This window comes from Chaetura pelagica, unplaced genomic scaffold (assembly GCF_000747805.2).
Source record: "Chaetura pelagica isolate M959 unplaced genomic scaffold, ChaPel_1.0 scaffold433, whole genome shotgun sequence".
Taxonomy (NCBI): Eukaryota; Metazoa; Chordata; class Aves; order Apodiformes; family Apodidae; genus Chaetura; species Chaetura pelagica.
This window is the reverse complement of record NW_009952574.1, coordinates 1,754,948-1,768,639: the sequence shown is the minus strand read 5'-3', so window position 1 is coordinate 1,768,639 and position 13,692 is coordinate 1,754,948. Positions and strand designations below refer to the sequence as shown.

Genomic DNA, 13,692 nt, shown 5'->3' with positions numbered 1-13,692 from the left:
ACGTGAACCTGTCCAAAAATAGACATGCATTTATTTTAAAAAATAATACTCAGTGGGGTAGCCTTGAAGAGATAGAGCTTTTCTGGAGAGTTTCAAATGAGATAGCAGTCATATGTTGTTATTTTAAAATATTCAATGCCATTCAGATGTTGTTATTTCAACTATCCTGTTGAAAGTAGCTGACAACAGGAGATTACATTCTGGAGGCTTTGTACCCACAAGTCTTCTAAGGAATTAAAACTTGCTTATCTCGTTACCCTGGGGGAGAATTTTGTATTTATTTTTAATTTTTTTGTTTGTTTATTTGTTTTTTTATTGTGTGTGTGGGGGGGCTATTTTTTGGTGGGTTTTTTGGGGAGTTTGTTTATTTTTGTGGTGTTTTTGATTTATTATAAATCTTGTTCCTTTGTTCAGTGGTTCATGTTAGTGCTTCTGGTAAAGTTTCACATTTAACCTTTAGGTAAATAGAAATCCAAATTCTAGAAGAATAAACTGTCAATCCAGCTGTGACTTGAGGGATGTTTTAAGTGCCACTGAGCTGTGAAGACTGATGCATCCCTACTGTGCTGTAAAACTAAGTGTTATTAAATTGGGTTGCGTGCAGGGGGAGGGGAAGGAGTTGGGGGTTGCCAGGGACATCTGTTCTCGGCAGCACTTCCCTTCCCGTTTGCTGGGGGGTTTTCAAGTGTAAGTGCAGAGCAGCCCCAGCCATGGTTGGGTGAGGTAGTTCCCCTGCCCCACAGGGGAACACACTGGTCTGCGCTGGGGCACAGTGGTCCCTGCGTGTGGGGTCCCACCTTGGTCATATCTGGGGGAGAAGCATCTCCCTGTCTATGGACCTGGCCAAAGAGCACTTCAGGTTGTCAATCTGAGGGCTGTTACCTTACTCTGGTCTCTCTTTGATCAACCTCCATTTGCTTTGTCCTTTTCTACTGTTGTCTTAAACACAAAGGTGAATCAAAATGCTTTTAGTTTATGCAAGTATTCCAAGCAGGTGTATCCAGCAAGCACTGCAACTTTGATTTTTAAGTTCCTTTATTCTTCCTCCTTCTTGCTGTGCAGCACTTATTCAGGCTCCGTAGAGGAGGAACAGGGAATTTTGTGTTTCAAAATCAGTTCAGCAGATTTTGAAAAGCTATCTTTGAATATTCTATAATACACATAGAGATTTGAAGAGCTTATTAAAGAAAGCCCCTGACACACTTCAGCAATATTAAATCACTTCAGATGGTGCATGGCAGTGTAATGTTACTGATGCATTTTCAAATTGTTAAAAGAGCCTGGACTTGAAAGCACTGGTGGGTTCACAGCCCTTACTGTGAAAAGTGATTTAAACTGTTAAAAATATTTCAGTGTTTGCAGTGTATTACTTTTGTAAAGGGACATTAGTAAATAAATGGAACTGTAGTTAATCTCTAGCCAGCTAACCACCTGATATGCTGGGTTAATTTCTTTATTAAATGCTTGTTTAATAACTGGGCAGCTGTTCAGACAGGCCAGATGGACTTCAGTGTAATTGTGCTAATAAGGGGAACTTCACAAAAAGAAAGAGCAGTTAGAAGATGCATTTAGGGAGGGAACATCATGACAAATGGCTTCAGGACAGTATGGTCCTCGGTTCCCAACACACTGGCTGAAGAAGGTGGCTCATCCTTCAAAGCAAGAAGGACCAGCAGTAATTGTTTATTCTTGGCTTGGTTGTTTATTCTTTCTAGATTCTTTGCCTCAACAGCCCTACTTGCAGCCTGCCCCCCTCCAGCACGTTTCTGCACTTCCTGCTCTGGGTTCACAGTCAGTGCATTTCTGAATCTCCCCAACAAATACCTGTTATGTGAAGCTGTAGCTTGCTCCTAGCCTTTAGCTTTTGCCTCACGTGAAAAATCCTAGCCTGTTTATATTTTATGGGAACTCTGAGGTTTAATTATGTGTATTTTTAGTGTTCTTTGCAAGAAAAACTGCTAGATGGGCGTTAAGAGTTGCAGCTTGGTTTACATGTAGGCAGATTCTTTTATACTGGAAACACAAACATGAGGAGTGGTGAAGTGTGATGTTCTCAGTATGAGTAATTAATACATTTTTCTTTTGTTGTTGTTTAATTAGGAGAAGGAAAGCAGTGAAAGAGCATTTGAGGAGTAGAAGTCTGAAATTAGTATCTGGCAATATGTTTTAACCTTGCAACTGGTGCATTTATGAATTGAGTCCTTGCAGGGTTTTTTTTGCTGTTGGTGATGTTTCCAGCTACTTCCCAGGTTTTAGTCTTTGTCCTCCAGCTGCTATTCCAGATGGACAGGTCTTCTGTACACCTTGTGTGGTGTCTCTAGCCTGTGAAAACATCTCAGGTATGCCAAAAATCTCAATCAGGACTAAATGACAGTGTTTAAAGACCTGAAACTGTGGACAATTGACTGTGTGGACAGACAACTTCATAGGTTTCTTCCTCAGTAAGCTTGCAAGGAATTGATGTTTTAAACTCAGAAAATGACCCTTATTTTTTCGTTTCCTTCCTTAACAGCACTTGAAAGGAGTCAATGAGATGAACTGTTTGGGTTATAGTATCTGAAAGGCTAAATTATTCTCTTGAAGAGACATCCTAAATGAGCCTGACCGAGATCCTGGATCTGTGTGAAGAGGACTAAGGATATAGGATGTCAACTGAGACAGAACTTCAAGTGGCTGTTAAAACCAGCACAAAGAAAGACTCCAAAAAGAAAGGTAGTGACTCACTTCTCTTTATTAATAAGTATTTTGTACTTTAATTATCTCCTATATCAACCACCTTTTATGCATCTGTGATTCTGCTGTTATCTGTGCACTCAGTGAAAGTAAAATTTGTTAAGCCCAGTGGAAGTCTAGTATGCGAATATGGGATTTGGTTCTCTGACATTTAGAAATATATTGAAATAGATTTAAAATGCAAGAAAGAACTTAGGGATTATAGTTCATTAACTTTTGCTCTCTCTCTCTAATATTGCAATTGTTTCACAAATAGAATTGCAATTTAAGAAATTAACCTTAGCAAAAGAGAACTTTTTTCCTCTGTTGATAATAAATTTTTCTTCTAATTTTTCTTCTTTTTGACTTTGTTTTGAACTGACCAGAGCTTAAATGCACTTTCTGTTACTGGAAGTTAAAACGTTACTGACACTTTGTGAAGTTAGAGATAACTCAGTAGCAATCTGTAGAGAGATGAATTGTAATCTGGTAAAAGAAATACAAAGAGGATGAAAACTCAAAATGAAGGAGAAGCTATTAATAAATATGCAATTGGGTAGGTTAACAATGGCAATTACAATTTACAATTTTGCATCTGATTCTAGGGATGGTTCTTTGGACTGATAAGTGTGAGAAATATGTCTATTTGAATTGGTGCTTATGAATAGAAGTACTGAAATATTTTTGGTAGGGATTTTTATCCTTAGATTTTTATTGCTTATGTTATTAAGTGCTGATCAACTTGGAGGCCAAGACGTTGAATCCTAGTGGTAATTCATGTTGTTCTGAGTAGCTGTCTTTGATTATTTTTTTTCTAAAATCTGCACAGATAATGAAATTGTGATTGATGGTGAATTTCACATGAATTGCTTAAATAAAAAAATCATACTTGATACTTTAAATACTCAAGGCAGCAAGATTTGAATGATCACGTGAGCTGTTCGGTTTGTCATTCTGTTTCTTTTTATGGCTGTATAATTTTTGCATTCACTTCTGAGGATTTGTTATTTTTTTCGCAAGCAAAAAACCCACAACCCCTCGTTTTTGCTTATCCATGTGTGTGTTACAAATCTTACTCAGATATCTGATAAATAACTTGTTCAGTTTCTGGGCAGCTGTACCTTTTACTGTGGTGATTCTACCAAACTGGTACTTAAGGCTTTGTGTTTGCTATAGCTTTTGTATCAGAGATCTTGATATTAGCATTTTTAAAACCAGATACAGCAAGTAAGGAATTTAAAGCATTTTTTTAGGGGGATGGTTTAGAAACCTTATGACTAATCTAGACCTAAACTCACAAGGGGAAAGAAAAAATCTATTTAAGATAAAAAAGCTGTAGTTTAAAAAGGCAAATTAGGGGAACTTTGATGTAAATGAGACTGTGATCATAGATGTTGGAGGCAAGTGAAGAAAGTAAAGATGGTTTGCTTGTATGATCATTCAGTATTTCTGGGAAGGCAGGAAATGTTGAAATGTCAGTTCCTTGCAAGATGGGTAACATCTTTTTGATGTGTGTCTCCTATGTTATTTCTTCTGCTGGAGGGTGAAACTTTAGAAAAACGGCAAACAACTGTTTTAGGAACTTGATATTTATGTTAATAAAATATTCAGCATCCAACTTGTAAAAACCTTTTCATAAATCATAGCAACTGAATATTTCTCCGCACAAGATCGGATTCTATCCCCCAAACGGACGTTCTGAGAATTACTGCTGAGAAGTATAAAATATATTCTGTGGCAGCTCTCGGAGTGCCCTGCAGCATGTAGGAGTAACTGAGGAGCTGGAAGGGACAGTGTGTGGCAGTAGCACATCTCCAGAATTAATCTTGGTCTGGGTTGGATGTGCCAGTCGGAGTGAATCCGATCAGATCCAGGCAGCTGGAGCCCTCGTGGTGCAGGGGCTGCTGGATGCAGACAAGGGATACAATTCAGACTGGGTTTGCTGTTTCATGAAATCAAAATCAAAAGTAACTTGGTGTTCTCTCTTACTTGTCATTGAATTGTATGTATTTGCATGTATTTCAACAAATGAGCCCTCCACTGTATAATCTGAATGGTGGGCATGTGAAAAACAGGGAATTCTTTATCTTTTTTTCCCAAGTTCATTAAATATGAGCAGTGACAGGTAGCAAGTACTAACATGAAGTTTCTAATGTTAGTAATGAAACCGAGTATTCCCAATAAATTAGTCTTTGCTTCATAACCTAAAATTTCAGCTCTAGTCTATTTCCATTGTTGTACTTCTACGAGAGCCATGCAACTATTTCAGTTCCCTCCAGAGCAGTGAGGGGCCTCTTTGGCTGTGTTTTCTGCCCTTCTGGTGGTCCTCCTGTCATCTGAAGTTCCCAGCACTGAGCTGAGGAACAGCAGTAAGTTTGATAATAGTCATAGAATCACAGAATGCCAAGTTGGAAGAGACTTCAAGGATCATCTGGTCCAACCTTTTTAGGTAATACTCTAGTTTTCATGAGGTGACTCAACACCCTGTCAAGCTGAGAATGAGTAACTCTTGAATGGAATGACTGTCCCATGGGCATATCCCATGTTGAAGATCTGGGGTGACTGAAAGGGGATAAGGATCAGTACAGAATTGGAGCATGGGACATGTTTCTTTCCTGAGCTCAGTTTAAGTTTTCTTTGTAGTTGTCAGCTCCATTTTTACATCTCTATTATCTGTATAAGGATATAGTGAGGTAGTGTTTGGTATCTGAAGTGTTAAAATCATGCAAAGCTTAATTCCTAAGCTTTGTAAGGTATACAAATATAAAACATAATTAAATGTTGAATGAGAAGTGCAAGCTGCTGTTTGTAGAGAAGTAGAATGGATCAAAAGAGAAGAGTGGTTATTCACGTGGGACTTGTACACTTGTTCCTGTCTTGATTTAAAGGTACTGTAACATCATTAGTTAAACCAACAATTTAATAACCTGGACAGATCAGAGGAAAGGTCCAGGAGGAGTCTCATGATATCCAATGAGGACAAATGGCTGAGTCCTGCTACTGGAATGGACAAACTCCCTGCAGCAGGGTTGGGATGTGTTTAAACTCTGTTGTGTAGATTACTCATTTTTTGGTAACAAGAAGATTGTTTGACATCTGCTGCAGGTGGGGCACGTGGCATAAATGCTCCTACAAAGTTACAGATTTCCTTAATTTCCCTTACAAGAGATTATTAAAAACCTTTCTCAGTAGTCACAGGGTTTTTACAGCATAAGCTTTCTAGTCACATTCAAATCATTACTTTGTCTCCATTGTCATTAGAGCAGATTTGTAAGGCAGTATTCTGTTCTAACACTGAAGGATTATTGCTACAGTTAGGACAAGAACTTGTATATGAAATAATAGAATCCTCTCAGAAGCTGCCATTTAAGTAGAATCACAGCTGCAAAACTGTGTACAGTAGGTAAGTTCAATATTAACATGATAATATCAAATAGTAGTTTTCTATGTTAGCACTATCACCCTGGATAATCTTAAAAACTGGGCTATTAAAAATCAAGTACAAATTTTGCCTTTTATTCAGTGAGTGTTGATCCAGAACTCAGTGGTCTTTAGGAATGCTGCCTGGTCATACTCCCAGGAGAGGGTAGGAGTTTGAACTGACTTGAAGACACAGGAATGAAAACAGAGGTGAGCCAAGCACCTCCCTTCCTCTCCAGATATTCACCTTTTTGCTCCATGTGCTGTGGAGATACTTACCAACTGAGGGCCCATGTTTCACCCTGACCTTCACCACTCCTTTCCACACTTCATCCTATGAGCTTACAGCACACTAGGTGCTATGAGAGGAGATTCTGGTTTTGCCATCCCCCACCTCCATCCACAATCTTCATGCCACTCTTGACTGATCCTTATTAGTAACAGTGCTGTAATTACCTTTTTTGAGAACTTGCTCAAATTTTAGAGACATCCTGAAGAAGCTTCATATTGCTCTCATAAGAAATAATGTAAAATTCTTAGGAGATTTAGGAAGTTCTTTTCTAGGACTTCTTTGGTGGGTTTTTGTTGTTGAGTTTGCCAAAAATAATGTATTCCTTAAGAACCATTTAGGGAATTAATGATTCAGATAATAATATTCCTAAAGGCTGATTTTGTTTAATTTTTTTCATTTAATCTGGTTCATTGAAAGGTGAATAAACATCACATTTTTTATTTTTTTTTTAATTATTTGTGTTAGGAAATTAGAATTTTTTGTTAGTGAAAATTGTTAGAAATATAAACCAGGTTTTTCTTGTACCCAGGAGAAAAGCCATTTATAAGTGTGTATGGATTATTGAATCAAATTGAAAGCCTTTATTTGCACCTATCGGAATTAGAATTGATTTAGAAACCTCTTTGGGGGAAAATGTGTTGCATTGTTGTTGAATCCACACTGGTAACTGCCTTGGAAAATCTCTTCTTGCAAGATTAACTAAAACAGGAAAACTGAAATGGGAAGTTAGTGAAGAAGTGAGCCAGGCTGCCAAAGCTGAATGCAGATCTGCATCTGCTTGGGAGAGGCCAGGGCACTTTTCTAGAGATTTGGTTTCTTCCTCTTGCACAACAATTCTGTAATTATTCTATTTGAAGCTAAAGATTTCTTTGCAAAATGATCTCTCATTATATGCCCTATGTGGAGTCTGTAATAACAGTTTGAAGTCAATTTTCAAAACGACAGGGCCTTCTAAAGCAGGAAGCAAGATACAAAGCATTGATCTTTGCTAAGAGTCCTCATGGGTGAAATGCCCAGATTTAATAGGTTTCCACTGCAACACACAGGAACCACATGGCATTTGGAAATGGATTTCCCAGGAGGCAGACAGCCAAGCCAGGGACTGCTGTAACTAGCCAGCAGGAACACGAAATTAAGAAGGCTGGGTCTCCACCAGGGCTAGGTGCTTTCTCACAGCCGTGAGTTGGGCACTTTGTTTTGACTGAATGAATCTGCAAGTGCTGAAGCTGTGCTTGAGGAGGGGAGAGCACGAGTGGACACCCACCTCAGGGAGCTGCTTAATGCCAGGGAGGGACTTACCCTGCTTGCACCAGCAGAGCAGAGGGTATTGCCTGCAGAGCTTTCATGGTGGTAGAAGATGGGAGTTAGATCCTCTTGGGATCAGGGTGGCAAGAAGTGTCCTGTTTTAACTATCTGACTGCTAATTAAAGGGACTGCAGTGGCTCCAGGACCATTCATGTGGATCAGCTTGGGCCTCTGGCAGAGTCCCATCCATTTCCTGGGTTTTTCGAACTCTAATGAGCAAGTGGAGTCTGTCTAACCATCTAAAGGAAAACCTTTGCATGCCCAGAAGCAAAACTGCAGTCATACTAAGATCAAACAGGAGGTATCTAGTTAGTTTAAAAGTCTTTGGGGTTAAGCAGCCTTTAAACAAGGTTATGTTTGTCACTTTCAGCTTTCATCATAGGGGTCTAATGCTACCCAAGTCCTGTTTCCAGTTTTTTAGACCTCGTTTGATCTAATGTTGGAACTAATCTTTGGAAAATTTAAGTGAGATGGAGGCTTTGGGTTGATGTGAAAGTTGCAATTTTGCTGACACGCAGAAACCTCAAATTGTGCATTCAGGTTCATTTCCAGATCGGAACTTAATTTTAAATTAGTGTTATGAACAATTATGGTTGATTTTATAAATAATTTTTTAATAATTATTGCTGAACTTTTTTTTTCTATTGCAAGCAGCTAACAACAGTTAAAGCATCATCACTGTAATGAGGTATTTCAAATTATCAGATTGGTTTAGGTTCATTTATTTTTCTGATTACACAGCTAAGATTCATGGAATCCAGTAAAACTCAAATTTGGTCTAAGAGTAATGAAGGAGGGGCACAGTCAGCAGCTTATTTCATTGACCAGGGGGTGGTTTTGCTTTGTTTCCTTGCAGTGGTTATGAGTTTTCCAATAATTTATAGATCAAGTAACAGCAACGTTAATTGATACACTAATTGAGTCCACGTGTCTGCCTTTAACAAATCTCTTTTGTGAAGTGGTTACTGACAATATTAATTGCATATCTTTTGAGTCTTGATATAAGTTATGAATTCATTCTCAAGTTGAAAGAGGGTGGGAAAATCATTAATTTTGACATTGTGTAGCTATAATTAACAAGAGTTATCCAATAACCTATCATAAATTAGAGAGCTCATGAATCCTAGTTTAAATACTGTGTTCAACCAAAGGAGATCCATGGCTGTGTTAATTGAAGCATTCTATGGGGGTGATGGATGTTGTCTTTTGCTGTGGTTAAAATATTTACTGTTGTTTTTAATTGAGAGATAGGCCTGCCCTAAGCTAAGGTTGGAGGTCTGTCATTTTACTGCTCCTCAAAAGAGGAGTCAATAATCTCTGAAGAAGAATATTTCCTGAGACCTTCTGTTACGTTATCATTTCTCAATATTTTAACAGTCTTCAAAGCACTTCAGTTGAAACTAGTAATTAGGAGCTTAATGCAATGTGTGTTCATGGAGGATTTGACGCATGGAACACTCATTAAATGCAGGTGGGTGTTCTTGTGCTCCCGTGCTGGCTGTACATTAGGAAATCTGCAGGTTGGTGGCAGGGAGGATCACATCCTGTGCATCCTGTTCAGCTTGTGCTCTCTGTGGCTTCTGACTTCATCCACTTGCACTGTGAAACTGCATTGGACAGTAGTTGAAAGATGGAGGAAAGTGAGGGGCTGGGCATGGTAAGGAGGTGGAACTTCCAAAGAGGGAAATGAAGTAATATTCAGGGAAACTTTTTGTCTACTTCCAGTTATGGAAAAGATGCTCAGCAAAGTTTGTGTTAGGACATTTGTGAACAAAAAGTTTTGTTTAGAGAGTTGAAGGAGGAAAATTCTGTCATGTAACTGTGCAGGAGTGACTTAATTCATCCAGCTTAGCAGCTAAAAACAGAATCACAGAACCTTAGGGATTGGAAGGGACCTCAAAAGATCATCTAGTCCAACCCCCCTGCCAGAGCAGGGTCACCCAGAGCACATCACACAGGAACGTGCCCAGGTGGGTTTGAATGTCTCCAGAGAAGGACACTCTACAGCCTCTCTGGGCAGCCTGTTCCAGGGCTCTGTCACTCTCACAGTAAAGAAGTTTTTTCTGATGTTTCTGCTCCCATTTTGCTGAAGGGAAGTCAAAGACAAGTAAATCTGGAAAATGAGGTCGATCCCAGCAATCTTGGAAGTGTTGATCTGCTCACCAATTTTCCCAGAAACAAACTGGTAACACTTAGCATGAATGTCCACATTATTGCAGTGTGTACTTTCTCGTATTACTGGGGAAAATTGCTCAAAACTTGTATAATCTTATATAGCTTATGGAAAGCAATGAACTTTCATGACCTGTGCACATATGGGAGGAAATTTAAATTGCTTTCAAAGGGAGTTTGCATCAAATGCCAGTGCTGATCTCTCAATTACTTTCCTAAGATTACACCACAAATCAGAGCAGAGCTGATGTGTAGTCTGAGGATCCTGTTTCTTAGTTTGGGCTCTAACGAGTATGTTTTGCTCTCAGTAATTTCATTTGTCAAGTCATGAAGAAAAAATGTGGTGCAATATGTAAGTTAAGGGAAACATGCAGGGTTTGGTTGGTGTATTTAAGTATCCAGAAATGCAAGAGTCAAGCTAAAATACCAGAGTAAATGAATCACCAAAACTGTAGTTAAAAAATCATTGTGTCCTTAATCTTTAACATTCTAGACCTTTTAAACACTGGTCACTTACTCTTAAGAAAAACTTGCCACAAAATTGGTAGCCTGTTGAAATGTATTGTGGCTGAGTTTGTAAGCCCTTCATTCATGTATTATGGCATATCCCTGAGCTCAAAGAAATATATACTGAATTTGGCCAAGTAATAGGATTGGACTCCCTGTGGTAAATATGTCTGGCCCAGACATTCACTGTTCTCCTCAGAAGCAAAGAAAAGATGTGGCTGTGATTCTTGCAGATGATGTGCTGTAGCTGTATAATCAATATCAACATTATTGGCCATCCAGAATAAAGGTAATAAAATATGTAGTGTATTTGGGCTGTCTAAATGCACAGTGGATGAATGTGTCTAAGTAGAACATTCCTCTTGAAAATGAATTCCTCTTACGAGATAAATGTGTCCTCAGAAATAATTACATATTACTTGTGTTATTTTAAACTAAACATTGTTATATATAATAGTTAGTGTAAAGACAGGAAAACTGCATTTCTCTCCTTTTAGTTGGTTGGTTATGCAGATAAGACACCAATATATTTAGTTTGTTTAACTAAATAATGTATTTGTGCGAGTCTTTTGTATGAAAACAAAGAGGTGAATACAAAGGAAAATATTTTTTTTCAGGTTTGTCAAACTACTACATTCTTAGTATAATCTTGGATAAGTGTGTTATATGCACTTAATTTTTTTTTTTTTAACACTTTCAATGTGTATTTTAATGCAAGTGTCAATTGATCAGGTGTAAATGTACATTTTGAGCAGGATTTTGAGCAGGCACAGTGAGTATGAAGAAGAATCTAAGTCTCTCAAGATGCGAGCAGCCAGAAAGAGAGATTCTATTTTTAGAAACTAAAAACCAATGACAAAGACAAGCAAGTGCTTTTGGTTTTGTAGGCAGGGAGAAATCAGGGTACTTCTTGGTAGCTTTGCTCCCCCAGGAACATTCCCCAAAAGGTGTTTAGGATTCTGGAGTCCTGCATGAAGTAGTTTTGGATACAAGGGAAGGTGTGTCTTTCTGGAGGGTGACAGTTGAGGAAGAACTTACACAGCCCCAGCAGTGAATGCAGAGACATTGCCAAGGGTCAGACTGGTGTCTGTAAGCAGGTTCTGGCCCCTGTGAAATTGTGGGAAGCCTGTGTCCTGAGAGCAGAGTGGTGGTATGCAATAACTGTACTAAACTGCCACGGGTACTCTTCACGCTGTGCACCTCCAGAGCTTTTCTCCAGTTCATGTGCAGTAGTAGTTTCTATTGCTGGTTTACTGCTGCCTGTAATATCAAAATCATGAACAGCTGCATCCTAGACTAATGGATTATGCACCTGTAATCCTGTTAAATCACATTTTTTTAAGTGACAAAGAGATTCTTTCCCTGATAGCATTAGGAGTACCTACTGCTTACAAAAATATGGGGTCCCCTGTGAAGCTCAGAAAGATTGTAAATTCAATGCATAAAGTTACTACTACTCATCAGCTGTTCAGGGATGACCTTCATCATTAGGGACCACCTTCTGAAACTTTTTCTTGTCTTGAAGCTTGTCTTGGATGCAGACTTCTCATTCTGCTTTCAGCTGTCCCTCACACCAGAAGTGCTTCTGGTGTGAAGCCCAGAGCTTGGGCTGCAGAGCCCCTCTTGGTCTAGCTGCATGAACACCTTAATGGCTCATCCTGAGTAGAAGCTGCACCATGTTTCACAGTTACTGTTCTGGAGTGAACAGTCCAATGATGATGCATTTTCTAAACCATGAGAAAAGGCAAGTCTTCCCTGCTTGAGTCTGCAGCCTCTGTTGATAGAAACTGTATGTGAATCCAAGCCACAGGGAGCAAATACTTTAATGCTCATTGTCTTCTTGCCTTCTCTTAGTAACAACAGGGAGGCCAAAGCTAAAATCCCAGCACTGAGCTAATCTGAGATTTTTAGAAGGCCCTCTTTCAGTGTGTTACTGTCTGTGCCACCATGGATGGAGGCACTCTTGACATCTTACAAGCCACGCTTTCCTACTTTGACCCTCCCTGAACAGCCGCTGCCTTTCCCCTAAAACCTCTCTCCATAGCTGAGGTTCAGACTCACTTCTGATTTAGATACCGTGTTTATCCTGTTCTTGTTGCCTAGGCTGAAGCAGCAAACAATAGAGGTTATCATTTGCAAACGGGTGAGTTTATACACTTTATTTACTATAGTACTGTTGGCTTTTTCCAGTTCCTTTTATTTATGCTTGTTGTGCAGCGCAGGAGGGCAGTTGCCAACGCAATATCCATTATTATTCTGACAAGAACAGAGTAGCTTTCACTTCCATTTCTTGGAGGCAGCATTACTCATTGCTGCAAAACAGCAATAAAAATACAAGTAAGGCAAATTCTCATGTGGCTGCTGAGTTGTGAAACTGCCCTTCCCTGCTCCAAGTAGAACAAGTTTGGAGTGGAGGTGCATAGACTGTGTGGTCTCCTCTGGGTTTTGTGTCTGCTTTGTGGTGCTTGCATTAGGCAAGAAAACAAGCTGCTGCTTCATCAACACAGAAGTCAGTATGTGTGGAACCAAAGATGTTCACATGATCCTATTTCCAGGATCTTTCATTAGAGGTAACTGAATCAGGTGGGCTACAGGATCCAGGGGATTTATCCTGCTCCAGTCTGATAGATGGCTGCTGGGGCTCTGAGAATAGATTCCTGATAGGCACCCAGAGGGGAGCTTTTACCAGCACCCATATAATCAGAAACAGCACCTATAGACACCTGAACAGCACAGATGGCTCAGCCCTCTTCCTCCCATGGTATTGTGGCCTCCCACATTCCCCAGACTTGACCTCAGTGAATGCAGCTGGGGAAGATGGGAGATCTTGCTGGCCCTGGTTTCCTGCTTTGGGAGAGCCCTGTAAAGTTGTCCAAAAGTACAGGAAGCTCTAGTCTTGTCTTCACAAATAGTAACATTTCACAGCAGTCTCTCCTACAAATAACAGGAGGAGCAGCTTGCTCTGGAGTCAATGTGCTTTTAATGTCTACCCCCATTTTAACTACTGGCAACTGCTGAACAGCTAATCTGCAATCTATAATTACACCTCTGATTCTTTTTGTTTAGTTAGAGGAGAAATTGTATAGTGAACAGGATGATTCAGGGAGTGAAATGAAATTAAGCCTAGTGAGTCTTTTGAGGTTAGTGATTAATTTCATTTTTAAATATTAAGTTGCTATCAAAGTAATGAGAGGGTAATATTCACACATCATGACAATGTGAACTTACATGCTGATAACTAGGTTGAAGGCAAACCCACCAGTAATAGTTGGTTGACTGAATTA

At 39.4% G+C, this 13,692-nt stretch overlaps 1 protein-coding gene across 2 annotated transcripts in view; it reads left to right on the top strand.

Annotated features, from left to right (window-relative positions):
• The first annotated feature begins 2,509 nt into the window (after nt 1–2,509).
• DAB1 (Dab, reelin signal transducer, homolog 1 (Drosophila)) overlaps nt 2,510–13,692 on the top strand; it is a 97,978-nt gene continuing 86,795 nt past the window's right edge. The window contains exon 1 of one of the 2 annotated variants that reach the window (XM_009993572.1): nt 2,510–2,712. In XM_009993572.1, coding sequence (XP_009991874.1) covers nt 2,646–2,712 — 67 coding nt within the window. In that variant the 5' untranslated portion in view covers nt 2,510–2,645. The remainder of the gene's footprint in view (nt 2,713–13,692) is intronic. The other variant, XM_009993573.1, reaches the window with a different exon arrangement.